The sequence below is a fragment of the Coprinopsis cinerea genome (genome assembly GCF_000182895.1).
Source record: "Coprinopsis cinerea okayama7#130 chromosome 10 map unlocalized cont3.10, whole genome shotgun sequence".
Taxonomy (NCBI): Eukaryota; Fungi; Basidiomycota; class Agaricomycetes; order Agaricales; family Psathyrellaceae; genus Coprinopsis; species Coprinopsis cinerea.
In genome coordinates, this window is record NW_003307535.1 from 1,880,999 (window position 1) to 1,904,446 (window position 23,448).

General features: G+C 52.9%; 8 protein-coding genes across 8 annotated transcripts; 1 reads left to right on the top strand and 7 right to left on the bottom strand.

The window, feature by feature from the left end:
• Positions 1-759: 759 nt before the first annotated feature.
• On the top strand, positions 760-1,061 carry CC1G_02191 (hypothetical protein; the record flags this gene model as incomplete). The annotated part of the gene is made up of 2 exons (XM_001834403.1): positions 760-928; positions 1,006-1,061. 2 exons carry the CDS (start codon positions 760-762, stop codon positions 1,059-1,061), a joined length of 225 nt encoding a protein of 74 aa, XP_001834455.1.
• An 823-nt stretch (positions 1,062-1,884) lies between these two features.
• CC1G_15347 (hypothetical protein) lies at positions 1,885-6,093 on the bottom strand (the record flags this gene model as incomplete). The annotated part of the gene is made up of 5 exons (XM_002910394.1): positions 1,885-2,012; positions 2,070-4,013; positions 4,065-4,130; positions 4,182-5,660; positions 5,709-6,093. 5 exons carry the CDS (start codon positions 6,091-6,093, stop codon positions 1,885-1,887), a joined length of 4,002 nt encoding a protein of 1,333 aa, XP_002910440.1.
• Positions 6,094-6,117: 24 nt separating this feature from the next.
• Positions 6,118-11,761, bottom strand: CC1G_15348 (hypothetical protein; the record flags this gene model as incomplete). Its single annotated transcript, XM_002910395.1, has 3 exons — positions 6,118-10,666; positions 10,719-11,259; positions 11,311-11,761. 3 exons carry the CDS (start codon positions 11,759-11,761, stop codon positions 6,118-6,120), a joined length of 5,541 nt encoding a protein of 1,846 aa, XP_002910441.1.
• A 407-nt stretch (positions 11,762-12,168) lies between these two features.
• On the bottom strand, positions 12,169-13,431 carry CC1G_02193 (hypothetical protein; the record flags this gene model as incomplete). The annotated part of the gene is made up of 3 exons (XM_001834405.1): positions 12,169-12,563; positions 12,616-12,766; positions 12,820-13,431. 3 exons carry the CDS (start codon positions 13,429-13,431, stop codon positions 12,169-12,171), a joined length of 1,158 nt encoding a protein of 385 aa, XP_001834457.1.
• A 290-nt stretch (positions 13,432-13,721) lies between these two features.
• CC1G_02194 (hypothetical protein) lies at positions 13,722-15,011 on the bottom strand (the record flags this gene model as incomplete). Its single annotated transcript, XM_001834406.2, has 9 exons — positions 13,722-13,785; positions 13,839-13,864; positions 13,917-13,927; positions 13,986-14,138; positions 14,191-14,354; positions 14,413-14,598; positions 14,664-14,691; positions 14,762-14,811; positions 14,866-15,011. The coding sequence occupies 9 exons, from the start codon at positions 15,009-15,011 to the stop codon at positions 13,767-13,769; spliced, it is 783 nt and encodes a 260-aa protein (XP_001834458.1). The 3' UTR covers positions 13,722-13,766.
• Positions 15,012-15,866: 855 nt separating this feature from the next.
• Positions 15,867-17,125, bottom strand: CC1G_02195 (61 endoglucanase; the record flags this gene model as incomplete). Its single annotated transcript, XM_001834407.2, has 10 exons — positions 15,867-15,888; positions 15,941-15,966; positions 16,020-16,027; positions 16,086-16,253; positions 16,283-16,299; positions 16,356-16,502; positions 16,556-16,747; positions 16,801-16,828; positions 16,890-16,939; positions 16,992-17,125. The coding sequence occupies 10 exons, from the start codon at positions 17,123-17,125 to the stop codon at positions 15,867-15,869; spliced, it is 792 nt and encodes a 263-aa protein (XP_001834459.2).
• A 748-nt stretch (positions 17,126-17,873) lies between these two features.
• CC1G_02196 (NADPH-dependent alcohol dehydrogenase) lies at positions 17,874-19,718 on the bottom strand (the record flags this gene model as incomplete). Its single annotated transcript, XM_001834408.2, has 14 exons — positions 17,874-17,886; positions 17,952-18,018; positions 18,069-18,148; positions 18,203-18,242; positions 18,299-18,419; positions 18,475-18,567; positions 18,622-18,697; positions 18,840-18,991; positions 19,049-19,091; positions 19,149-19,205; positions 19,265-19,356; positions 19,415-19,453; positions 19,512-19,647; positions 19,678-19,718. 14 exons carry the CDS (start codon positions 19,716-19,718, stop codon positions 17,874-17,876), a joined length of 1,050 nt encoding a protein of 349 aa, XP_001834460.2.
• Positions 19,719-21,133: 1,415 nt separating this feature from the next.
• Positions 21,134-23,291, bottom strand: CC1G_02198 (hypothetical protein; the record flags this gene model as incomplete). The annotated part of the gene is made up of 21 exons (XM_001834410.2): positions 23,210-23,291; positions 23,120-23,153; positions 23,040-23,064; positions 22,934-22,987; positions 22,867-22,880; positions 22,779-22,807; positions 22,657-22,726; positions 22,570-22,579; positions 22,493-22,510; positions 22,410-22,435; positions 22,330-22,355; positions 22,197-22,274; positions 22,123-22,138; positions 22,035-22,074; positions 21,879-21,982; positions 21,738-21,825; positions 21,627-21,684; positions 21,454-21,572; positions 21,390-21,401; positions 21,284-21,331; positions 21,134-21,187 (listed from the first exon to the last, which is right to left on the bottom strand). Exons 1-21 carry the CDS (start codon positions 23,262-23,264, stop codon positions 21,134-21,136), a joined length of 978 nt encoding a protein of 325 aa, XP_001834462.2. The 5' UTR covers positions 23,265-23,291.
• Between the last annotated feature and the right edge of the window lie 157 nt (positions 23,292-23,448).

Below are 23,448 nucleotides of genomic sequence, written 5' to 3' on the forward strand. Positions count from 1 at the left end.
TGTTACGATCTCTTGGAACTATTTGTTGCCCATGTTACGACTTGTAATGGTTTGTGCTTTTTCTGATCTATTGCTTTCTGCTTTGCATATTTTTGACTATTGTATGCTGTTGCCTTTTTTACAGTACCTTACGACTGCTTAGATTTTAATGACACTGCCATCTTGATGCCTTTTATCCCATTCTTCTAAGCTCTCCTGAAGTAACGAAGCTGGAAGCTACCTCTTTGCGCTTGCCTGTCAAGACTGGGGGTGATTGCGTCCACTAGGAATGGACGGAAGTTCTGGGACCGACATGAGCGATAAGACAATACTAGGAAGAATGGAGCAAGCGTTCCATGAAACGATTCCGCTCACGATCGTGTTCGACTGGCTGCAACACTGGCTGTACGTTGCGAAACATACAAGGTTTATCGCACCGTCTACGACTTGTCAAGTAGACATTGGGCGCCCTAGGAGACTCAAGTCTCGGGCTTGGTGTGAAAAGGTAACGGAGAATGCTACATCGACATAGGTTCAGTGCGATGAGACTGAGCGCCCACACAGATGCACCGCGTCGAGACTGAATGTCCGCACGGAACCGTGGAGGACTCCGGGAAACAGAATGAGCGCGCCCAGGTAAGAATGAATCTCTTCCCAGCTATAAAACAGAGGACATGGCGTGGCCAGTCTTGCAACAGTGAACACCCAGTCCCCCAACCAACACCAGCCTTTCAACAAACACCCAGCCTTCAGCAAACAACAAAGCCCTAATCTTCAAACATGTTCGCTTCAAGCAATCGCATCCGAGTCGCAGCTTGCCTGGCCGCTATCTTCGCATGCCAATGGGCCGTCCCGGTCCTCGCCAGTCCGACTCCAGTCGACGCCACGGTCGCGCAGCACGACCCGAGGCTTGTCGGTCTCATCAATCCTTCCATTTTGGTGACCCCTCGTGAGTACATCGTAACATTGCCCCGGCTTTGGTGTCCCCCCTTTTCTGAGTCTATGTACTAAATGATTGACCTCTAGTTCTTACTGTTACGATTACGACGGTCCACATCCCTACGTTCACGCCCATTGTTTGAGGAGGTTGAGCTCGCAGCATTGGACTTTTGGTGTTTGGTGCCCCCCCCTGGTGGAGGGCAGCGATGTAATAGATGCTGGAATTCATCTAGATATTCTCTAACTTGAAGAAGAGTGAAGTATGCATGAGCTCTATACGATACGGGTCAATGCCCAAGTGGTAGCGAGATCGGTGAGGATGAGTGAGAGCGCACGGCCTATGGATAGCAACTTCGTTGTCGTCTTACTTAAATCAAGCAAGAGAGAAAGAGGTCAGTTGACCGAAGGCGACCATCTGCACCTTATCTTTTCAAGATAAAACCCACCGCACTCCGTCATCGTGAAATCCGTTTTAGGCATTTACTTCGTCGAATCGGGAGCTTACAGCTGTGATCTTTCCCTCAACTCCTCGACGCCCGCCGTCGAATATATCAAATAACACAGTACATAAGAACACGACTAGTGAACGCTAGTGAACAGCAATTGACAATGCAGAAGAACAAGTGTAAATGGGTATCCTCCATCCGAGAGTATACAGAGAAGAAATAAGTATCAGGTACAGCCCGGAGAAACTGGAAACGATGAAAGGTAAACATGTAAACATGACACGGATAATACAACAAGGCCTAGTAGAACAATAAAGCACACTAGAGGTACACACAGGGATATAAAATCAAGACAAATGGGCGATAAATGGGGGGTTGAAATCGTAGATAGGCATAAATCACAAATGGAAGTGCTGTCGTCTCAAAGTCGTGAATGTCGTAACAAAATCGTAAAGGGGTTATTGGGTTATAAAGAAAGGAATGGAAGTTCTGAAAGAAAATGTTATTTGTCGATAATCAATCAAGCGGAATTCGTGGCTTCGGTGGCTGAGGTAGATGGTTCGGCAGTCGATTTCACTTCTCCGTTCTCCTCACTTGACGGGAGGGGAGTGGATTCGTTATCAAGCTTCTCCACAGGGACGAGGGATTCTAGACAGCTTCAGTCAGACAAAGTGACCAGAAACGGGGGGCCGTATACTAACTAACCTTGAAGTACAGCCTTCACGTCAGCCTGGCTTTCCGAAGGCTCATCTTCCATTACTGTGGGCTCCCGACTGTGCCCGGCATCGGAAGGGGGGCCGGATACGAGTGTGGCGTCAGATTCAGTCGACGCTTCCGCTACGTGTTTAGGAATGACCTTGCTAGGCTCTTGTCCTTCAGCGTCGGCTTCTACAGTTTCGGGGATCGCTTGTGCTTCAGCTGGGGCGCCCGGTGGACTGGTAGGTTTGTCTTCTTCCTTGATCTTTCCTCGAAGGCTCTCTTGGACGGCGCCGAGCAAGGCTTCAGCGCTAGGAGTGAGTCCGGCCTCTACCAACTGCTCTATCGCGGTGGGAAGATCAACAGCAGATGCGAGGGATGAGGTCAAAGCTGGATCGGTTTCTTTGGTGGGGACGTTGGCGTTGGAAGTTTCTGCATCCGGGGAGTCGCGTCCTTCAGGTAGATCGAGAGAAGCAAGCTCTTCCTGAGGCGAGAGGACCGTGACTGGGACCGTCTCGTACATGGAATGTTGGGAGAGGTCAGGGAATGCGGCGCTGGCACTAGTAGGGGGAGGCAAGACTGGTGCATCTGCAACTGGTACAGGTTCCAAATCAACAGGACCATCGTCAGGGCCAAGGTTTAGAGGTTCGATGCGTTGCGTCGCTGAAGCGATGACAACAGGGCTGGAAGGGACGTCCGACATTGGTTGAGGTTCAGAATGCGAGGTGGTGACAGAAGGCTCTGTGGACAACTCAACGACGTCCTCGCCTGCAGAGCCATTGATGCCATCGTTGATTCTCGTGACGTCATCTTTCACGGGTGCTTCATCGAGAGTTTGAGCTTGAGGTTCCTGTTCGTCGGAGGGCGGCTGAGGCGTTTCTTGAACCTGCTCAACAGGGTCTTGGGCCGGATCTTCGTCTTGTTGCACCTTATCTCGCATTTCGACGGCGTTGGGCTCAGAGGGTACCTCGAGGACCTCATCTGTTGCTGTAGGCGCCGATGCGGTGGGCTCTTCTGCTTCCGCGATGGGAGGAGTGGCCACTTCAGCTGCAGGGGTTTGAGGTGCGCTAGGTGCTGCATCAGTCCCTTCGACCGCAGGGTCTGCAACTGGAAGGGCGGCAGCAGTGTCAGGCGAAGCGCCTTCAATGACAGATTCCGTGACCGCCAAACCTTCCTCGCCCAGGGATTCTTCCGTAGCGATATCCGTCTGCGTTTCAGCTTCCATAGCCGGGGGAGCTCCTTCCAATGGGATTGCTTCGGGCTCGTCCTTTGCGACCACCTCTAGTTCAGGATTATCGGGAAGACCTGTCGAATCGATGTGAAGCGAGACCTCAGTGGGGGCTTCAGGGTGCTCAGGAACGGCTTCATCAGTCAAGGTCGAGTCGAAGTCGGTTGGGGCTGACGAGTCGGCTGGCGGTGCTGATGCAATAGGTTCAGCGATTTCTGCTGAAGATTCATCTTGTTCCACCCTGGGCTCAGCTGCTCCAGTTGAAGAGGGCACTTCCTCAGTTACTGGTTGATCCCCATCCTTCGTTTCATCCGCTTCTGCGGGTACGGATGAAGTGTCCATTGCCGGGGTTTCGCTCTCTTCGCCTTCTGGCGTGGGTTCGTCCAGGTTTCCTGTCGGGGCTTGATCTTCGACAGAGGCGCGTGAATCCGACTCTTGCGTAGCGTTCGCCTCGGGCGCGAAGGGCTTCGTCGCATGCGCATCCTCGGTGGTTTCAGCCGCCTCCGATAGAACGGTCGCATCGATGGGATCGTCCGGTTGAGACTCGGAAGGAGGTTCGACGACATCGGCTCTAATGTCAGCGAGTTCGTCCTGTCCCTCCGCAGACACGGTCGGTGTCGAATCTTGGTCGTCGTGAGCCACCTCATCCTTCCCTTCGATAGGGTTGGATGACACGGTCCCGTTGACGTCGTCGACAGCTTCAACTTCCGGGGCGGGCTCAGGTGCTATTGAAATAATGAGTTTGCAGGCGATCCGGGAAGATGTCTTTTACTGACCTGTCGAGACTTCATCTGCACCAGGGACCTCAGAAACAGTGTCGACGGGTACTTCGATGGCGGTTTCTACAACAGCGTTAGTATAAACTGACACGGCAATGAATGGAAATTATTTACCAGGCTCTACTTGCTCGTTGACAGTTTCAACATCTTCGGTTGATGCTGGTTCCGCGTTTCGCTCGTCGACCGCTGTTTCTTCTTCAGCGACACTTTCGACCGGTTCTGCACCACCGTCCGCGCCATCGCCAGGCGACATCGCAGGCTCTGCTGCTTCGAGGATCGCGGGCGGAGTGGTTATCTTATCGACCTCGACGATGTCGTGGACAATCTCGACCGTGTCGTCACGAGAAACAGGAATAGGGGTCGCCTCGTCATCTGGTTCTTCGGACTGTGGAGGAGACTGATCCCCAGTAGGAGGAGCTTCCTGTTCGTCTTCCTTCGAGGAGGCGGTCAGGGGTTCGGCATCGGCCTCATTGGAGTTGGTGTGGGGAATGGATGCCTTGTCCTGAGCGTCTGCTTCGGAAGTGGGTGCTTCAACAACAGCCTCGTCAGCAGGAGCGGGGGCATCCTGGATTACTTCAACATCATCTCCCTGGCCTATTTCAACCGCAGGTTCAGGAAGTTGGGAAGGGTCTTCAGTATATTCCACGACAGCGGTCTCATCACCCGTCGAGATCTGTTCGGATGGTTCCTGGTCCGAGTCGTTGGTTGGCTGAGAGTCGATTTCCAATGACAGTTCCACGGGAGCAGGGTCTTCGCTAACTTGGTCGAGTGAGGGCGACGGGTCTTGGGATGGCTCTTCAGCAGGCGTAGTAAGAGTTTCCTCCACCAGTGGAGCATCCTTCACGTCGTTCGCGTCTTCATTGGGATGAGGGTCGGATGAGTCGTGTTCGCTGGGTTCTTCGACCACGACGGGTTCGTCGGTGACTCCTGCCGGTTCCTCTTCCACAGATGTTATTGCTTCGCGATCAGTCTGGGTATCGTGCACAGCCTCCGCGTTTGGCGTGGAGTCCACAGGTTGAGTCGTCGTGGAACGATCATCGATTGTTTCAACAGGTGGGAGATCGGGCTCGGGGGCGTGGGAGATGGGCAGTTCCGATACGGTTGCTACTGGAGAGTCCTTCGGTTCGACCGAGTCTGTCGATTGTGGCTCCTCTGCGGGTACCTCGGGCTCCTCTGCGGTAGTCGGTTCCGTCTCCACCAATGGAGCTGGGGCAAGACTCTCTTCTTCCACCGCGTCGGACGCGTCCTTGACGTGTGGTTCATCAGGAACAGCGGATTCTTCCTTCGTCTCTGACCCGTCGTCGACATCGATGGGCGGTTGTTCGTTGGCCTCGGGTTCTGCTGTAGGCTCGACGATCACATCTTGGTCCATGTCGTCAACAGGGAGCTTTGGCTCTTCGATGCTGGATGGTTGCGCCTCTACTGCGTCGATGACATCCTCTCCTGGTGCTTCTTCGGCGACTGCTACAACTTCACTCGGTGGTTCTTCCTCAGTAGCCTCCTCGGGGAGAGTGGGATCTTGTGGGGCATCTTCAGCGATTTCCAGGTCCGTCGTTACTGCAGGTTCATTTCCAGTCGACGCCGCAGGTTGCTCTAGTGCATGGTTAGAAGGCGATGTAGGAACCGGAACACTCGACTCACCTTCAACGACGTCCTCCATATTGGCGGAGCTGGAGGCAGGTTCTTCCTCTTCCCGAGATCCTTCGACTGGTTCGGCTGGTGGTTCAGGTAGCCCGTCTGCCGGCAGGTCATCCTGTGACTCGACTGCGGGATGGTGAATGTCGGTGGATGCGTCGACTACTGGGGTAGCTGCCTCTTCGGCATCGCCGCTATCCGTCACTTCTTGGGCAAATTCAGCGACGGGGACCGGTTCTTGAGTCTCGTCATCATTATGTTCAGGCTTTGCAGCTGTAACAGAGAGGTCGTTGTCAGGTGATGGTCCAGCGACTTCAGTTGGAGAGATCTCCTCGGACACGGGAGCGTCTTCAATCACTTCTGGTTCGCTTGTGACTGCTGCTGGAGTCATCTGTCAGGCAAATCCGGTAATATTCTATGCATTACACTTGCCTTCCACTGCTGGGGGTTCCTCGACTGGAACCGACGATTCCACTTCTTCCACCTGAGCTTCCGCCTCCACCTGGTCTTCGACAGTGGTAGAGTCAGCTACCTCATCGTTAGGGGCCACGTCTGTATCAGGGCCGGCGATGATGGCTTCCGCTGCAGGTTGCTCTTCCGCCTCGACAGGGGCTTCATCTTCCTGTAGAGGTTCCTGAGGCGAATCTTCGACCACCTCCGTAACGGAACTGGTCTCTTCTTCCGATTTGGAGGTCTCCTCAACCGTGGTCGTCACAGGCTCGACGTCTTCAATCGAGGGAGCAGTGACTTCAGCAGCTGGGCCTTCTTGGGGATCTGGCGACGGGGAGGATCGACACGACTCTTCAGTGGGTTCGGCAGCCTGCTCGACCGAGTCTTGTGGGGCTGGCGCTGATTCTGTTGCAGCAAGAGAGTCTTCGTCGATCGAGGCTTCTGCGGCATGTTCGACCACAGGTTCTTCCTTGAGTTCGACCTCGGGTTCAACATCCGGTACCTCCACCTTGCCTTCATCGTCACTAACGACGGGGACTTCAGTTGCGACCTCCTCTCCCTCCTCCACTACTTTGGCTTCAACGTCATCCTCAGCCTCGACAATGGCCTGGACCGTTTCTTCCTTTGCTTGCTCGCCACCAGACGGTTCGGTGATAGGGTCCACACTCGGCATTTCATCCTTCGATTCCACGCCGACGTCAGCTGTTGCCTCAGTCAAGCCTTCAGTTGCGCCAGTGACTGGGGAGGCCTGTTCGACCTTGAGCTCTTCATCCACGGTGGGCGTTGCAGGGCGGACATCTTCCGGCACAGGAGAAACGCCTTCGACTGTGGATGGTTCCTCTGAAGGGCCAGCATCGGGGCTTCCTTCTGTGTCAGCGGCGACCTGGTCTGCGGAAGAATCATCGGGGCTCTCTGCAGGCGCTGCCACGATCGCTTCTTCTTTGCCCGACACGCCCTTCTCCTCCGGTTCAGCCACAGCTTCGATCGCCGGAGCCCCGTCCTTGTCTTCGTCCTGGGAGACACTAGATGGGACGTCAGCTTCTTCCTTCGCCTCGACGTCAAGTTCGCATGCGACGGGAGTAACATCGTCGACGGGTTCTGCAAGCGGGACGGTCGTCTCGAGCTCTGCTTTCGCGTCGTCTTCTGGAGACGCTGTCGTTTGAGGTAGCTCCTCGGTGGGAAGAACATCTTCGACGATGATCGCGACCTCCGCAGACTCGATCGTTGCGCTGGGTTCGAGGACCTCGTCTGATGTTTCGGCCATTTGCGCTTCCGCAGCGGGTTGGTCTTGAGACGTTTCCTCTGTCTTCAGCTCAGCCTCCTCCGTACTCTCCTCTTGACCAGCCTCTAAGACGGCGTCACCAGCTTCCTCCTTTGGTTGGTCATCTGCGGATTCCTCGACAACCGAAACCACTGCTTCTTCCTCCTGGACTTCCACTTCAGGCTCAACTACAGAAGGTTCCTCCTGAAGCGTTGCTGCCACAGGTTCCACATTCGAATCGGAGGCCTGATCATCGGCAAGGTCGATGGCAGAGGCTTCGATGGGTTGTGCGTTCTCGTCGACTGCTGGGGCAGATTGCTCGGCTTCAACTGTTGGCTCCTGGTCCTCGAGACTAACGCCGGGCACCGGAACGTCTTGTGTGTCATCAGCAGCATCTTCGATAGGTTCAGCTGGGGCGTGTGCCTCTTCTGTTGGCTCAGTGGGTTCGAGAATCGCCCTGTCTTCTTCGACAGTCGAAGGCTGCGCGTGCTCAGGCTCTTCGTTGGCACGCAGTGGTACACCATCGTCTTCGACGATCGTGCTGGGCTCAGGAACGACGGAGGCTTCTTCGGGTTGCGGTTCGACTTCACCTTGAGCTGCCACCGACGGAACAACCTCTTCTGCGGGTGCCGTCTCTTCGGTACTTACAGAGGGCGGGAGGACCCCATCTGCAGCTTGAACGTCAACCGGTGTCTCGACCTCGATCTCAGCCTCTTGAGTTTCGTCGGGGGTGGTTGGAGTCGACTCATCATCAACGACTGTGGTCGCGTGCACATCTGGAGCAGCAGCATCGGGTACAGGGTTCTGTGGCGAAGAAGGTCCTTCGATAGTCGGCGAATGCTGCACTGGGTCGGGGTCTTGGGACTCGTCGGCAACGTTAGGGGAGATGTCTTCCTGGTGTTCGTCTTCTTGGGGTCCTTGAGCCTCGGCTGCATCCACAGGAGTGTCGTCCTGGGATAAAGGTACCGCGGGTGCGGCGTCAGCTTCAGAAGTGGAGGTGGCTGGCAAGATTGGTTCATCAGCTTGACCGGGGGTGGCGATGGCGCCGTCGCTGGACACAACTGATGCCACTTGCTCGACTTCTGGTTCGTCCGTTGGTTCTACGGGGGCGAGAATAGCATCTTCCTCCACCACTTCCTCCACCGCGGTAGGGATGGTAGCCTCTTCGACTGTCACGGGCTCTTCACCAGCTGGCGGTGCGACCTGGGTGTCCTGGACCACTTCTTCCGCAGGTAAGGGGGATTGCTGTTCTTCAACATGCACCTTCTCTTCCGCGACGAGAGCACGGGTAGCCGTTGTTCCGCTTTCGTGCGGCTCTGTCTCAAACTCGGTAGGAGCGGCAGGGGGAGTCTCTTCCTTCACCTCGGTAACCGCGGCGGGGCTTGCAGTTTCTTCGACAACAGAGGGTCCTTCTGAAGTGCCCGCCTTGACGACCTCGGGCTCCTGGGAGGCGTGGTCCACGGGTACTGCAGGGTTCATCTCTTGGACAGGCTCTTCTTCGACAACATCGAGAGAACGAGTAGCGGGAGCCTCAGGTTCTTTGGGTTCTGCAACCACTTCAACGGAAACGGCTGGGGGTTCCTCGACCTTGGAATCGACGTCGGCCTCCGGTGTGACTTCCTCGCTGCTGAACTTCTCCGTGAAAATGGACTTGGGCTCCCCCTGTGCTCCCTCCTCTGCGACGCCCTTGGAACCCTCTTCGTCTTCCTTCGTCTCCTCCTTCGTCTCCTCCACCACCTCTGGATCGCCGTGTTTCTCCTCGCTCGACGTGGCAAGCGCAATAGCCGTGGCAACCCCTCCAATGGCAGCGGCCGTGGCGGCGGCAGCGACAACGGGCACTTTGCTCTCTTCGTCCTTAGCTTTTGAAGCGGCGATACCCGCGTCGATTGACTTCCTGGGGACGTCTGTCGACTTGCGCGGTTTGGGGGAGGGAACTCTAACCCTAACCACGCTGTCTCGCTTCCTCTCCCTATCCCGCCTTGCGGCAGACGTCGATGCTCTCGACAGCGGTGCAGAACCTTGCTCGTCTCCGTTGTCACCTTCTTCCAACACCTCTCCCATCTCGCTGACGCGGAGGGCGCGTTCCTTGTCCTTCTTGCCCCTTGTCGACGACACGACAGATGAAAACGAGCTGGATCGGGAGGTGGACCAGAATGCGAATCGCTTCTTGCTCATTGAAGATGGAGAAACCGGACGTTCCTGTGGTTCCTGAGTAGGGGTTGGAGGGAGGGGGACAGAGGTAGGCGAGGGTGGAGGCTTGACGGTAAACGCCTGCTCAAGTACAACCCACTCGACAGTCTTCTGCTTTCCTTCTTCGCCATACGATAGTTCCGGGACAAGGGAGGGTCGGATCCTGCAGACGACGAATGAAGGCCAGTTGGAAGTAATTGGGTCGAGGAGAGCATCACTCCAGAAGTCGACGAACGCTTCATCCAGCTGGACGATTTGGACGGAGGCGATTCTCGATTGGAGTTCAACGTGGTGGTCTGCAGCTTGTGCGGGGCCTTTCGTTTCTCTGGTTTCTGGGTGGAAATCGACACTCTTTCGAGGGATAGAGGTCGTCGACGGAGATCTTCCATGGCGACTGGGCCGTCGAGAAGGTGGGGGAGGCGACGTCCGTTCGATATCGGTACCGAAAAGCGTAGACGCCAGGGGGGTATATGGTGATGTTGCACTAAAGCCGGCGCTTGAAAAGACGCTCCAATCTTCGGTAATGGCAGTGGTAGGCGCCTCGTCGGTCGATTGGCTCTGCGTGGAGGTGGATCGTTGTAGGCCTGTTGTGAACTCGCTCAGCGAGAAGGACCTGCGTTTGCCTCTGGGAGAAATGGGGGAAAGGGGGAGCAACGCGACAGTCGGGGAGCGGATACTTTGATCCGTTTCTTCCTCATCGGGTACAAGGGCCAAAAGGCGAATGGTTTCATCGGAGAAAATTCGCGCGAGTGGAGTACCAGTCCCTTCGACTTTCGACGTAGCCACGATTTTCGCCCATACGCTTCCCAGCTCCCCTTCTGAACTGGATGCCGAGAGTGCCTCAGCAACAACACGGAGTGGATGCACATTGGATTTGGGGCGAAGGCCTTCATTGGGCAATTCCGTCATAACCCGTACGAGAAGAGCGTCGAAGAGGCGCGTAGTAAAGGTCGGTCGCGGTAACAACTGAAGGTCCGTCGCCGGTGAAGGATCTTGGTAGTATGGGTACCGCGTGACGAGCTGGAGCAACCGGAGTGGTGCGCGATGATGAGCTCCCTCGTCGCTGGAGAAAAGATTATCAGTAAAATTACCAGGAAGGGTTCAGAACAACAAACCGTATTTGAGCAAAAAACAAATGTTCCAGTTGCCGTCCTGTCCTTTCCCAACGATCATAGAAAGTTTGCCAATCGTCATTGGTTTCAACGCGATGGGCGTTGAGCAACCACAGGCCGAAGACCTTGGACAGCTTGCTTCCAGAAGTACTGTTGGTATCGGAGTAAATTGTGAATGATGAAAAGATTTCGAGGACTTGCTTGAGCAAATTGAAGTGAGTGGGCGGGATTAAGGGTGCCAGAGTCTCTGAGAATGCCTTGGGAGGGTGGTCTGCCATTCGTTCCGCAGCGAAGAAAGTGTTGTACCACTGAGGATGGTTTCCAAAAGTGTCGCCCTCGAGTTGAAGGTGACGCAACCCCCAGCGCAAAACGGCTGCGACATCATGTGGGGACCTGGTAGAGTTGATTTCGGATTCGAAAGAAGGGATGGCGGATAGTGGGCTTTGTGAAGTCAATGAATGAATGAATAGAGAGATTAATCTGCGTTGAATATCCGGAGAAGCCGAATACCAGTGTGGGGTCATGATTCCAAGGGAGTCAATCCCTGATTGAGATCGTGGTTAGACTGTAATTAATGAAGTGGGGTGGAACTCACCTCGGAATGCGATAGCTTCAGAGCATGCGCGTATCAAATCCAGAGCCTCCACGGGCGTCAATCGTCGTGCACCGATGGTTGACTCTGACAATAATAATTGCGAGTCGTCCAATGGTGAAACTGGTTCGTAAGTTGGGTCGTTAAAGAAATTCAAAGAAAGTTGGGGTAATGGTGGGGTTTCTTCCCTTCGACGGGGGGACCTAGTGGGTGAAGCTGCTCGAGATCTAGACCTGAAGAGCGTCCTCAATGTGCGATCTTTGTCTGTGGACCTTGCTCGTTCTCTTCCCCTAATTGGCCCGTTCGTCATGAGTTCCGGGAAGTTCACCGCACTCGGAGAAACATTGGGCGACACATCTTCGAACTTTCCACCCAATAGTTCGCCTTCCGAGGGGGAAGAGCCTTCCCGGTCGTCTCGTTTACGTCGTAAAACCTTCGAGAAAAATGAGGACATCGCGTCCAATTCGCGACGGTACAGGGCTATAAACTTGGTTCAGAGGACATCCAAGACGCGACTTGGATAAGCTGGTACTCACAGGAACGCTTCCAGGACCCTGAAGTCCTGTCCGTCGCTTGGGTTTGGCGTCCGTCGTCGTGGTCGAGGTACAACACGTGTAGCGGTATTTTTGTAGTCTCGGAGGGGCCAAATCTCCCCATCATCAACCATACCGGATCAATCATTTCATCCTCCGTTCAAAACGATTTCAAAACCAGCCAGGTCGGCAGCTCCGGCAGCTCCTTCCCCTGGAATGCAAAGGACACGCTACTGTGTCACTGGCCTGGCAGCCCAAGCCATATGGACCGCATTGGACCCCATATTGATAGGTTAAGTACAGGTGTTTTGCGATCCGAAGATCAAAGTCAAAGTAACTCCCACAATGTCCGGGCTATGGCACCAAGCCACGAACGCGAAGCCTCCGATTCCCCAAACCTCGAAGAAGGCGGTGGAAAAGCAGCCCTCAGCGCCCTGGCCCACGCTTCGATGTTCTCGTCAGCCCTAGCCTCCAAAGCTTGTTCGACGTGCACAAACTCTCCCGTCACATCCTTCACCTTCGAAGGCGTGGTACAAAGGTCCGACCGATCCACACCATTGATGTACCGCCCGAACACATTCTTGCTCGCGATAAGAGCGCAATTGCTCTCGTGAGGAAGCGAAATGTTCCATGAGGGGAACGACTTCCTGAGCTCATGCTGAAGTCGTTTGATTGGACGGTCAGTTGAATCGGTGTACCAATCGATCGAGGCGTTGCTTCTGCCTGGATGCACTAATCAGTACAATGATCATTCTGAGACGGGTCTAATTCGTACCTAGGCCTGACGAGAGGAAGATTTGGTCTTCCACGCAGGTCCATTGGGACTTGGCGTGAATCTGGATAAACGCGCACGAATCATTGGGGCAGCCACCGTGGCTAGTCTGCCAGGAATGAATCGCAATACTAGCTTCTACAAAAGGCTCGTCCTAACCATAATAAGCACCCGAACTCTTGAGTATTGTGTGATTCGACGACCTACCTTCGAGTGTGTTGGGTCAGTTTGATAATAATAACGTCCCCCAGTCGACGGTGAAGTACAATTCGAAGGCTGAAGGAAGGCGGACCGTGCGCGTCCAGATAGCAGTAAGCTTTTTGCTCCGGAAAGCTTGAACAGACCAGCTGCTTGTTCCACTGACCCCGTATCGTAGACAGGATGTGGAGCTGATAGGTGGATTGTTCGGGAGCTTGTGGGTCGTACGATAAGGCTTCCCCAGCCCCTCGTGGCGTGTTGCGACATGGTCGAATGTTCCGCTAGCAGGCAATATCGCGTTCCATCATCATAGAACGTCTCGATTCCATAAAACGCTCGTAATGAAGCGGGAATTTCGACACCACGGCAGTCGCCTTCTGCAGCCACGACACTCTGGACCAGAGCATTCCAGTCGCGTCTTTCCAATGGGGTTGGTTGGGCTTGGTTATATGTCAAAGTATCGTAACTCCCATGAAGAACTGTGAACCGGTTGAGACAATGAGCCAGTTGAGCCAGGTCATGAGCCCATGAAACACATGAGCTAGCAGTAGGGGGATAGGGGTCCGTGGACCATGCCAGCAGGTGGAAGACAAGAAGCTCCTTAAGCCAGTACAGAGCCATTTCGTAACTTTCCAAGCGTTAGATTGTTTTGATATGAAATGAGTAGATGCAGCTTACCCTGAAATCCATTAACAAGGTGATAATGGCCCAGGCTCACGACGCGATACCGGCGCTCCAAAGGAGGACTGAGCTTGAAACTGGAGCTCAACTTTCGCTTGGCATACTAGGCCTTCAGGTTGCCGTCTATGGGAGTTCAATTCTCTCCCGGGGCATTTATTTAAGTACTTTCATGAACGAATCGTCTGGCCCTCATAATGCAAGGATTCCAATTCAACTCTTCATTACTAACGTTAAAAATAATTTTACAAAGCTTCCTATCCACAACAAAGTTCCACTTAGTTGCCGCCGGTCCAGCTAGGTTCAAAGTCAGCACCGATCTTGTAAATCCGAAGAAGAGAGAAACTTACACTGGGGGGCCAGGAATCGGGTAGGGCTGCAAGGAAAGTTAGTAAGCGGATTCTAAGTGAAAGCAGCAGGGCACTAACGCGAGAGGGGTCTGCAAAGAAAGACGATCGTCAGCGATGAGATGCTAAGAAAGGAGACAATTCACGTACCGCTGTAGACGTCGAAGACGATACCTGGGGTCTGGGGTGTGTACGCACCAGGGATCGAAACGAGGTAGCTCGAGTTGGGGAATGCGTTTCCATTGCCAACAACCTCGACTTGGGTGCAGCTGGGGTAGTGCTGGATACCGGGGTAGTTGAAGGCTGTTCAACTGTAAGGATGGCTTCCTCAGGAGGTGTTAACTCCAGGACTTACCTCCGTGCAACGCAACCGACTCGTGTCGAATCAAGTATTGGCCAGGTCGGAGGTTGGGAGGAATGCGGACGGTGTAGATGTGGTTGGTCTCGTAGAGCTTGTGGGTAGCGGCCCACTTGCCGTCGGGGAACTTGCCACTCTCGTCAATCTTGAACCAGACGGGGCTGCCCAACCAGGAACATCAACAAAGTGAAATAGAATACCGAAAGAATTCCAACATACGCAGTACCAGGGCTCCACTTGGTGATGTCGGAGGGGGCACGAGCCATGTAGGTGATCATAGGGCCGACGTGGCTGTCAGGCCACTCAGTCCAGTGGAACTTGATGGTATCTCCAGCGTTGATCTTGCCGACGATGCTGCTGGGGGCGGTAGCCCAGTTTCCGGCCGCCCAGCCGTTGCATTGCATGCTGCGAAAACGAACAGTATAGCAGGTTAGATTACTGGACGCTTTACAGGAATCAAAATGGCGCACTCGATGGAGGTCAGATCTTCGACGGGACCTAACCAGAAAGAAGTCGTGATGTGAGAACGAGAAGACTGGGGAAATGTGGGGTAAGAAGGGTGCTGTACCGTTGCTGGGAATCTTTCGGATGATTCGGTCGGGGTAGGGGTTCATGTAGCTAGAAGACGTGCTAAGCGCCATTGTTCGTATATCGTTGACCACCTAAACGTACGGGTCCTGGTAGGGAAGGGAGCCAGTGTACTTGGTGGTACCGAGAGTGACTTCCTGGACGTATCCATGGGCCTCAACGCCAGAGGTGGCGGAGAGGATGGTGATGGCAGCGGGGATGAGGGCAGAAAGGGCCTTGAGCTTGATCATGGTGAACTAGAGAGGATTGCGAGAGAACCTGGAGAAACATGAGTGAAAGCGAACGCGTTTTTATAGCCTTCTGGATTCCTTGCCAAGGAAGCACAATGTCATCGAATGACCAACACAACGATAGCCCATGATTTGCAACATGAGAGCCCTGTAGCAGAGTATAGCACGATTCGACGTGCTTCAGTGTACTTCGCAATGCAAAGTTTTGAATAAGGCCGAAGCATCTCCGCACTACCAGCCAGAAGGCGGAAAAACCAGCGCTATGGATGCAGTTGATTTCCCCGGATTTAGCGCTCCGGGTTGACTGATAGACGTTGTTGTGCTGCAGTCGTTCAAGACAATTGTCATATCCACTCCGGGCGCCGTTTGTCAACCTGTGCCGCGCGAATGGGTCAGTTCTTTGCACGAAAATGGCAGGGGAGAAGGTTAAATGGAAGGAAAGTCGCCATTTTTGAGATGGGTGAACTTCCAATGTTACCCCACATAGCGCATCATCCGCCTGGGCGACGGTCGGCAGACCAGGAGAGCCGTGCAGATATGGCGACCAATGCTCGCGTGCAATTCCCGCTTGCTTTTCGCGGAATAATAGCGCGACTTGTGGGCCTGTTAAAGGTTCAGTTGAGCGTGCTCAGTGCTTACTGGTCCTCTCCCCGCCCCAATCTTGGTAAAGGAAGCACGCCGCCCAACATATATCAGTGCCAAGCACAGAGAGAAGTTCAGCTGGACGGGCCGATACTGTGGCTTCATGAAAGAGTGTCCGGCGCGATGAGAAAAATATATATTGTGGATGGTCGATCGTGGTCGGGACAATTCTGAACAGTACTGAGTAGACTTGATTGCACTCGGGGTCTAGATCTACTCGTCGCCACCGGTCCATCTGAAAGCATTGGTGAGCGCACGACAAACGAAAGGAAATGAAGCTCACTTACACTGGAGGACCGGGGATGGGATACTCCTACGCAACGCGATGAATAATTCACAGGGATCAAAGAAGAGGCAAATACGTACGGTGGGACCTGTTGACGAAAGTTCTTAGAGAAGCGATGACGATGAGGAAACCGGATCGCCACGTACCGTTGTAAAGGTCAAAGACAATACCCGGAGTGTTCGCGGTATAGGCCCCGGGGAAAGAAACGAACTCGGTTGGGAAAGCATCACCTTCTCCTGAGACTTCCACCTGGACGCAGCTGGGATAAACCTGTGCACCGGGGTATTCGAAAGCTGGGTGCTGTCTTAGCGTTGCTAAAGTTAAAAATGGCATTTTTACGTACCAAAGTGGAGCGCAATGCTGTATAAATAGAGCGGGTCAGACGAGCATCGACTGGAAGGAAGCCTCGTCCTTACATTTCATGTCTGATGATGTACTGCCCGGGTCGCAATTTGGGTGGAATTCGGGCAAACGCTGCGCCACCGTTCTCGTTCAGGACTTCCACAGACGCCCATTTGCCGTCGGAGGTCCTTCCCTCGTGGTGAATCTTGAACCACACGGCCCTGTCGGGGAGGGTGAGTTGTATTGCAAAAACACTGTACGAGAACCGACTCACTCTGTGCCCGGATTCCACTGAGTGACATCAACGCCATCTGGAACTCTCGCCATGTACGTTGAAACAGGGCCATAGTGGTTAGAGGGCCATGAAGTCCACTGGAACTTGACAGTTTCCCCTGCGGCCACCTTACCGACAAGGGGAGCGGGCTCGGTCGCGATCCTACCGGCAGTGTAGCCGTTGCATTGGATGCTACATAAAGGTCTCAGTTGGGCATACAAATCGACAACGCAAAGTGATCGCACTCGATCAGTGACAAGTTGGTGACGGGACCTGGTCAGAAGATAAAGATAATGAGAACCTGAGGCACCAGTAGGTAAACCCAACCGCTCACCGTTCCAGGGCACTTTTCGAATGATTCGTTGGGGCGCAGGGACGATGTATCTGAAAGGGTCGGTGAGAGAGAGCGAGCAAGTAATATCTGTGCGAGACTTACGGGTCAGCGTAGGGGAGATAGCCAGTGTATTTTGTCTCTCCGAGCGTCACTTCTTGGACGTAACCATGAGCTGATACATAGGGAAGGAGTCCAAGAAGAGAGAAGGCAAGGGATAGGGACGCTGAAGGCCTCATTCTGTAGACTTTGGGGAGCGAAAGCAAGATGGCAACAGGACGTAGGGAGGGGTTCGTGAGGGGCCACAACCATTTGTTACTTCAATATGTAGTATTTCCCTTTCGGAATGGGGACCATGTCCGAGAAAAATAGAAGTCCCCAGTTCTGGCGGAACCGTTGTGCCACGCGATATCCGGTCACAGGTGACAGGAATTCTAAGGCTTTGAGGGCTCGAGGTAGCCAAACGAAAGTCTTCGATTTTTCCGCCCTCACGCGGTTAATTGAAAATGACCGGGCCAAAGACTGCTAGGTCTTTATCTTGGGCCAATATCCATAGATATCAAGCCTTGTGAGAGCTACTGAGTTTAAAACCATTGAAACATCGGAGAATATCGTACCGATAAATCAACGCGAATTTAGGATACCATTACTTGGCCATTTTCTAGATCATAGAAGCATAGATTGGTGAGAACGCGGGGGGGTTTTCTGCTCGTTTTGGGAACAAGCGTACTCAGAGATTAGGCACCCACTCCCGCGTGGTAATTCTGCAGAGTCTTGTCCATTATAGAACGTTTGGCTTGAGGAACGAGGAAGGAAAGGCGAAGGGCCACGTCGCGCCAACTTCGCTGTGGAACTGGAAGGCGATGCCAAACAGCGACAAGCTTCACGCCTGTGTACTAAGGAACCCGAGTCGGAACCTCCTAATAGGAAAACGGGTGTTGTATTGACTCATGTCGACGACATCTGGCAAGTTTGGTAGTGCTAGAGCTAGATATCTACCCTGATTGACGGAGCACGGATATCAGTAAATATTATGTGAAGTGGGATGTAACGGCAAACGCTTACTTGAGGACGTGACGGTATCTGACTTTTCCACTTTTCAAGTTTCGAACAGCCTCGCCGGCCTTGCACACTGCTGCCGTATTAGATGCCTATTCTCGAAGGTAGGACAAGGATACTCACTTGGAAGCATTTGGATGCGACTGGTTACTCCCTTCTTGGCAGCAAGGTTCAACATCTCGATGCTTTCTTGCTTGCTTCCGCTACAGATAGTTTAGTCCAGGAGTGGGAAACAGCAGAACCAGAACCACACTGACATCTTGCTCCCTCCGAGGAAACATCCACCAGGTACTAGATCTTTTAATGGAGGTCATCAGTCGCTACACCGGCTGAGTGAGCAATATATGACTTACCGAATGCTTTAAGAGGAGGGAGTGGTTCATCCGGAATTCCCACCATGATAAACCTCCCTCCGACTTTGAGAGTCGAGAGATACTTGACCAGAGGGAGGGCACTGCTTGCATCTACAGTACACTAAAAGTAGAAATGCATTAGTTGCTTGAGATACACATAAATGGAGGGACCTTACGATTATGAGGTCGATCTTGCCCGCCCAAGGCTCTGAGAAATTATCATCTTGGGTGATCACAAACTGCGTCGCTCCGAGTTGCAATGCATCTTCCTATACAGTTCATCAGATTAATGGAGCTCGGCGAGAGGAAGTCTTGGCGCTTACCTTCTTATTCTCAGAATGAGAGAATGCAATGACCTCACTCGAACCCAATGCGCGCGCAAACTGAAGGGCGAAATGTCTACGAAATGATAAGCGTGGCGCAGGGGACAGGCGTCTGATTTACCCAAGACCACCGATTCCGATTACACCGACTGTCTTCCCAGGACTACAATTCCGCCTTGGGTTACTTAAAGCAGAAGGTGATCGCAATTAGCCCTTACCCTGCACCGTTTCGCTTGAGAGGAGAGTACACGGTTAATCCAGCACAGAGCATCGGCGCTGCAATTTCCGAAGCAAGACCCTGAGGAATGGGCATGACGAATCGCTCATCCGCGCGAATGGCAGTGGAGTATCCTCCTTGAGCGATATCTCCCTAAGCAGGGCATATAAGATGTGTTCCTGGGATGAATAAGAAGAGTCTATGGCTTACGTTTGGGTATTTAGAATTGTAGGTATCCACTGGCTTCAGGCAACTAATCAAGGGAATACGTGAATAAAGATTACTTTCTGGCCTGCTGCGAACGACATACTAGTTCTCGTTGCTATTCTCACAGCGATCGCATTGGAAGCAGGAGGAAATCTGTGCACTGCGTGGAATAATCAGTAACCGCCAACTCCGGATTAGATGGAGTGCCTTAAGACGTACCCGACACCAACCCTATCACCAACTTTGAACTCGGTCACTTTGGGCCCAACCGAGACGACATGCCCAACAATCTCGTGGCCGGGGATTATGGGCTGTTTGAGACTCGAATCAGCTCCTGTTCAATTCTCAACATCCAGTCTGTCTGCTCACCAAGATAGCGTCGCCCCAACCTGCAGTGATAGTGTGCAACTAGATGTTCGATTGCATTAATGCTGCTCCTCGACCCAAAGATGATAAGGCCACCTACGTCGGAGCCACACACCCCGCAATAATCAATCTTGATATCGACATCCCTGTCGCCAGGTGTCTTGGGCTTGAAGTCGATGACTTCGAATTGATCCCACTTCGAGGTGTCCTTGATGCTGCAGGGTTTCCTTCCAGTACTGTTGCGCAAGCGAAATCAGTATACTCACGCGTATCCCTTGAACTTCAAGTCGGAGGTAGGCTTGGTCATGGTGAAATGTTGGAGAAGTGGAAGTAACGGGAGATAGGCTTGTTGGCAACTTGAAGAGAGATCGTGAAAAACGGATGACCGGTGTCCATGCCCTTTAAAATGCCCATGAATTTCGTTAATGACGAGTAGGAGAGACATTGAATGTGTGTGAGCTCCATATCACCGAGACCTATGACGCCCAGGCAGCGCAAGGCGAACGATTATTGAGGAGATGACTGGCAGATAGTACTCGCTGGTGACGTCAAGGCAGCCTGAGGGATGGAATTCGGATGAAATGCAATTTGGCTAGTCACATTACATATCACCATGACGTTCCAATGACGCTCCCTTACAATCCTGTGCGTCACATCCCATCCGGCCCCCATCCTGCTCAAACCTGCCCATATAACTCCCAAAACGCCCATGCAGCTCGCCAAATGCCCATGAGGCTCCCAGGCTCTTCACCTATGACCATCTCATTTATCTACAGTTGTTCTTGTTCTTCGCCTTCGCCAACTCGATCGCCGTCTCCTCTCCGTGTTGAAGCCCCTGGATCGAATACCGAGGAAGAGGACGATCAAGAGACTGCTGCCCTGTTTCGTCAAGGGCTTCCAGGTGCATCTTCCCAACGCTACGTTCGCTAAACGAAAAAAGAAAAGTTTTCTTACTCAGATCTCGGGTCTTGTTTTGCTATCGTCATTTTCGGACCTGCTGTCGTGTTCTCTCTGCTATGGGTTCTACTTGCTTTGGGTCGAGTCGCTCTGTCTGTCTCTGTCAAGTCTGGTCTCAATTTTACTGCACACTGTTACATAGTCACACCTGTACAATAAGCAACTGGCCGTAATTTGGTCGTAATTATCATTTCTTACCGAGCAGTGTCCTATCGTCTCATGAGTCTGCATATTTCGACCGACTTCGTTTTGGCGCTATGCTTGGTCTCACGAAACAATTGAACGTTTGCTAGCGCCTAGAAACATCCTCGACACCCTACATCACAGCATAAGCTGGGCTACATGGGCAGAGTATGGGATATAAATGGAAATTTCGCCGTTACATGGGCATCGGGCGGGGTGCATGGGCATTGGGCGGAGTGCATGGGCGTTACATGGGGAGGTTTGCTCGCAGATGACCACGCATGGGTGCGAGCACCCATGCATGGGCCTACTTCCCATGCATCAGTCCGATGCCCATGTGACCTCCAGGCCTGGCAACGGTAAGTGGGTTTCGCTGATGTGTAACGGGACGAGGGCGGCCGGTTTTCGAATATTGATGCCAAGGGAATCGTCTGGGCGCCAATCAGGAGGAGTAGCGACCATTCCGGATCCTCGCCTATGGGATCCTCCAACCTCGGATTGGATCAAATTTTGAGATAACGAGAGTGCTAATAGTACATTGCCATCATAAATACAGTCCATACTAAATGAGTGACATAGGCGTTAAGCTTGTTTTGAACTCAGGACAAACGATCTCTCCTCCTCGGAAATGGAATCCTGACAAGAGTGATTAATAGTTGACACGTACGGGGAATATGAGTGGACTACCTTAACTTTGATATCGCCTACATAGGTCGACCTAGATATACTTACACCCCCGCTTGTCGTGCTCTCCGGGTTCAGGCTCAATACATGGCCTCTCTGAGCTCGATGTCAGCTTTGGTGCGTTCAGTTTCGGCCCCCGTCATGATGTGCTCACCGAATCGCGTTTCTGAGGAAAGGTCAGTAAAATTTTGAACCTATTTCGCAGAGAGTCTACACACCTGTCGATCTTCGAATTCGATTTCACTCGTGAACCGTGCATTGCTTGTTGTGTTGATCTCTGTTGCTTTCGCGAGTGCCATTCTGCTGTTCAACGTCGCTAGCAAACTGTTGGCGTAGACTGTTGCAGTGGTCAGTAATGTACCCGCTTGCGCCGACTTTCCGTCAAACTCACGTTTTCCAATGACGAAGTCGATTGCCAGGTACCAATAGGCATTGGGTCGCAGTGAGAACTGGAGGAGCCCGTCAAATGTGTGTCTCGGAAGCGCAAGGGAATATCGCTTACAATTATCACTTCCACGACGGCAACGACCGAGGTGAGTATGCATCGGTTGATAGCATAGATGATGAGCATAGTAACTAGCCGGTTCGTGCTGAAATTCTCAGATGATCAGTGTAAGTCCCGAAAGGTCTCCAGGAGGCTTACTTTCTAAACCCTGTCCTACTTCCATGTAGAAGCACGCAGAGAGATCCAGCGATAAGGATATCCGACAAAACAGCAGTGATTGCAAACGGCGTTGCTGCTATTAGCTATAAGCCAACTGTTAGAGCGTAGGCGCCTCAAAAGACCCAGATTAATTACCGCGAATTCGTGGAGGCGCGCAAAGTCTTTCTTGATGAAGCTGCGAGCGATCAGAAGCCTGCTCTGTAACTAGTAGAATCACCCTTACCAAAACACGACGGTCTCTGGGAGAGCTCGTGTCAGAATCGGAGGTGTTGCTCAAGAACGATATCTGAGGCTTACCAACGCCAAACGCAAAGTGCGCAAAGACTGTAAGTCCGATGATGCCGCCTAACCACCATCGAGCACGTTGACTTGCAACTGGAGTCGATGTCAGCTTTTAGGAGCTGGTGTAGAAATGCTTCTGGCGTCTTACGTTGGAAGATGCGGTATGTGAAATAGCTAACGGTCCGTCAGCTACTCTGTCTGTTACCATATCCGCTCGAGACAACCTACCTTTGCACGATACACGCCACGATGACCTGCGGGGAGGGCACCGATCAGTTAAGCGCTCGCGAGAACTCGGGCAGACGACGAACATTGCACAGCACGGATGTCTGAACGTGGGAGCTGCTTCAGCAAAGGCACTTCTTAGGATAAAAATAGATGTAGTTACAAAGAGCGTCCTGTCATGTAGAAATTCCTGATTAGCGTCTCTGTGTAGGCGCGAGAGGCAAGCGAATCATCGCTCGCATTCACGTACCAGTGCCCTGTTTTCAGTCCTTCTGGATTGTCGTAATTCGTGACCAGATAATAGTATATGCACCAGGAGACTTAGAAGCAGTCAGCGCCTGATGGCGGGTGGGAGAACAGGAGGGGACAAACCCAAAGCTGTGTGGACACTGTCGATCACCCTTGCAAAGATTACATGTTAAGCACCCGGATCCCCGATCGAAAGGGTTTGTGGCCATACCAGACTACGGCAACCTAACGTTTAGGTCAGCCTCATCCCAATCAGCAATCGCCACAGCGCCACTCACCAAGAGTTTGTTTCCGCGACTGTCTTTGGGATAATACAGATAGAAAATGTAGGTCTGGGCTGGTTAGCGCCTGCACATCCAATTCAAGAACCCAGACAACGCTCACCTGCAGCGTCGTCAACCCATACATCCTACATCCTCCAAAGTTGAGCAAAGGCTGAGGGTAGATGGCTATCATATACCCACATAGCGTTGACAAGGGCTCCAATAAGCCCAGCACCTACCCTCATCGTTAGCTCTCCAATATCTCCAACGTCGATTTACCAACGAGCCTACCGAAACGCTCATGGATGGTAGTCGGCACAAGGAACGCCGCAGCACTGGGCGCCATCTTGAGTGAGGGGACGTCAGGGTTGAGGGGGGGAAGAGGGATTGAAGAAAAGCCGGCCAACAAGGAACTCGGGGTACATTAAGTAGTAGTTATAGTCTCGAAATGGCAGGACTACGGTGACCTAGGGAGCTTTACGGCCTTGTGCCATCAACGGTACAGCCATGTCAAAGCTCCCCTCGATGGA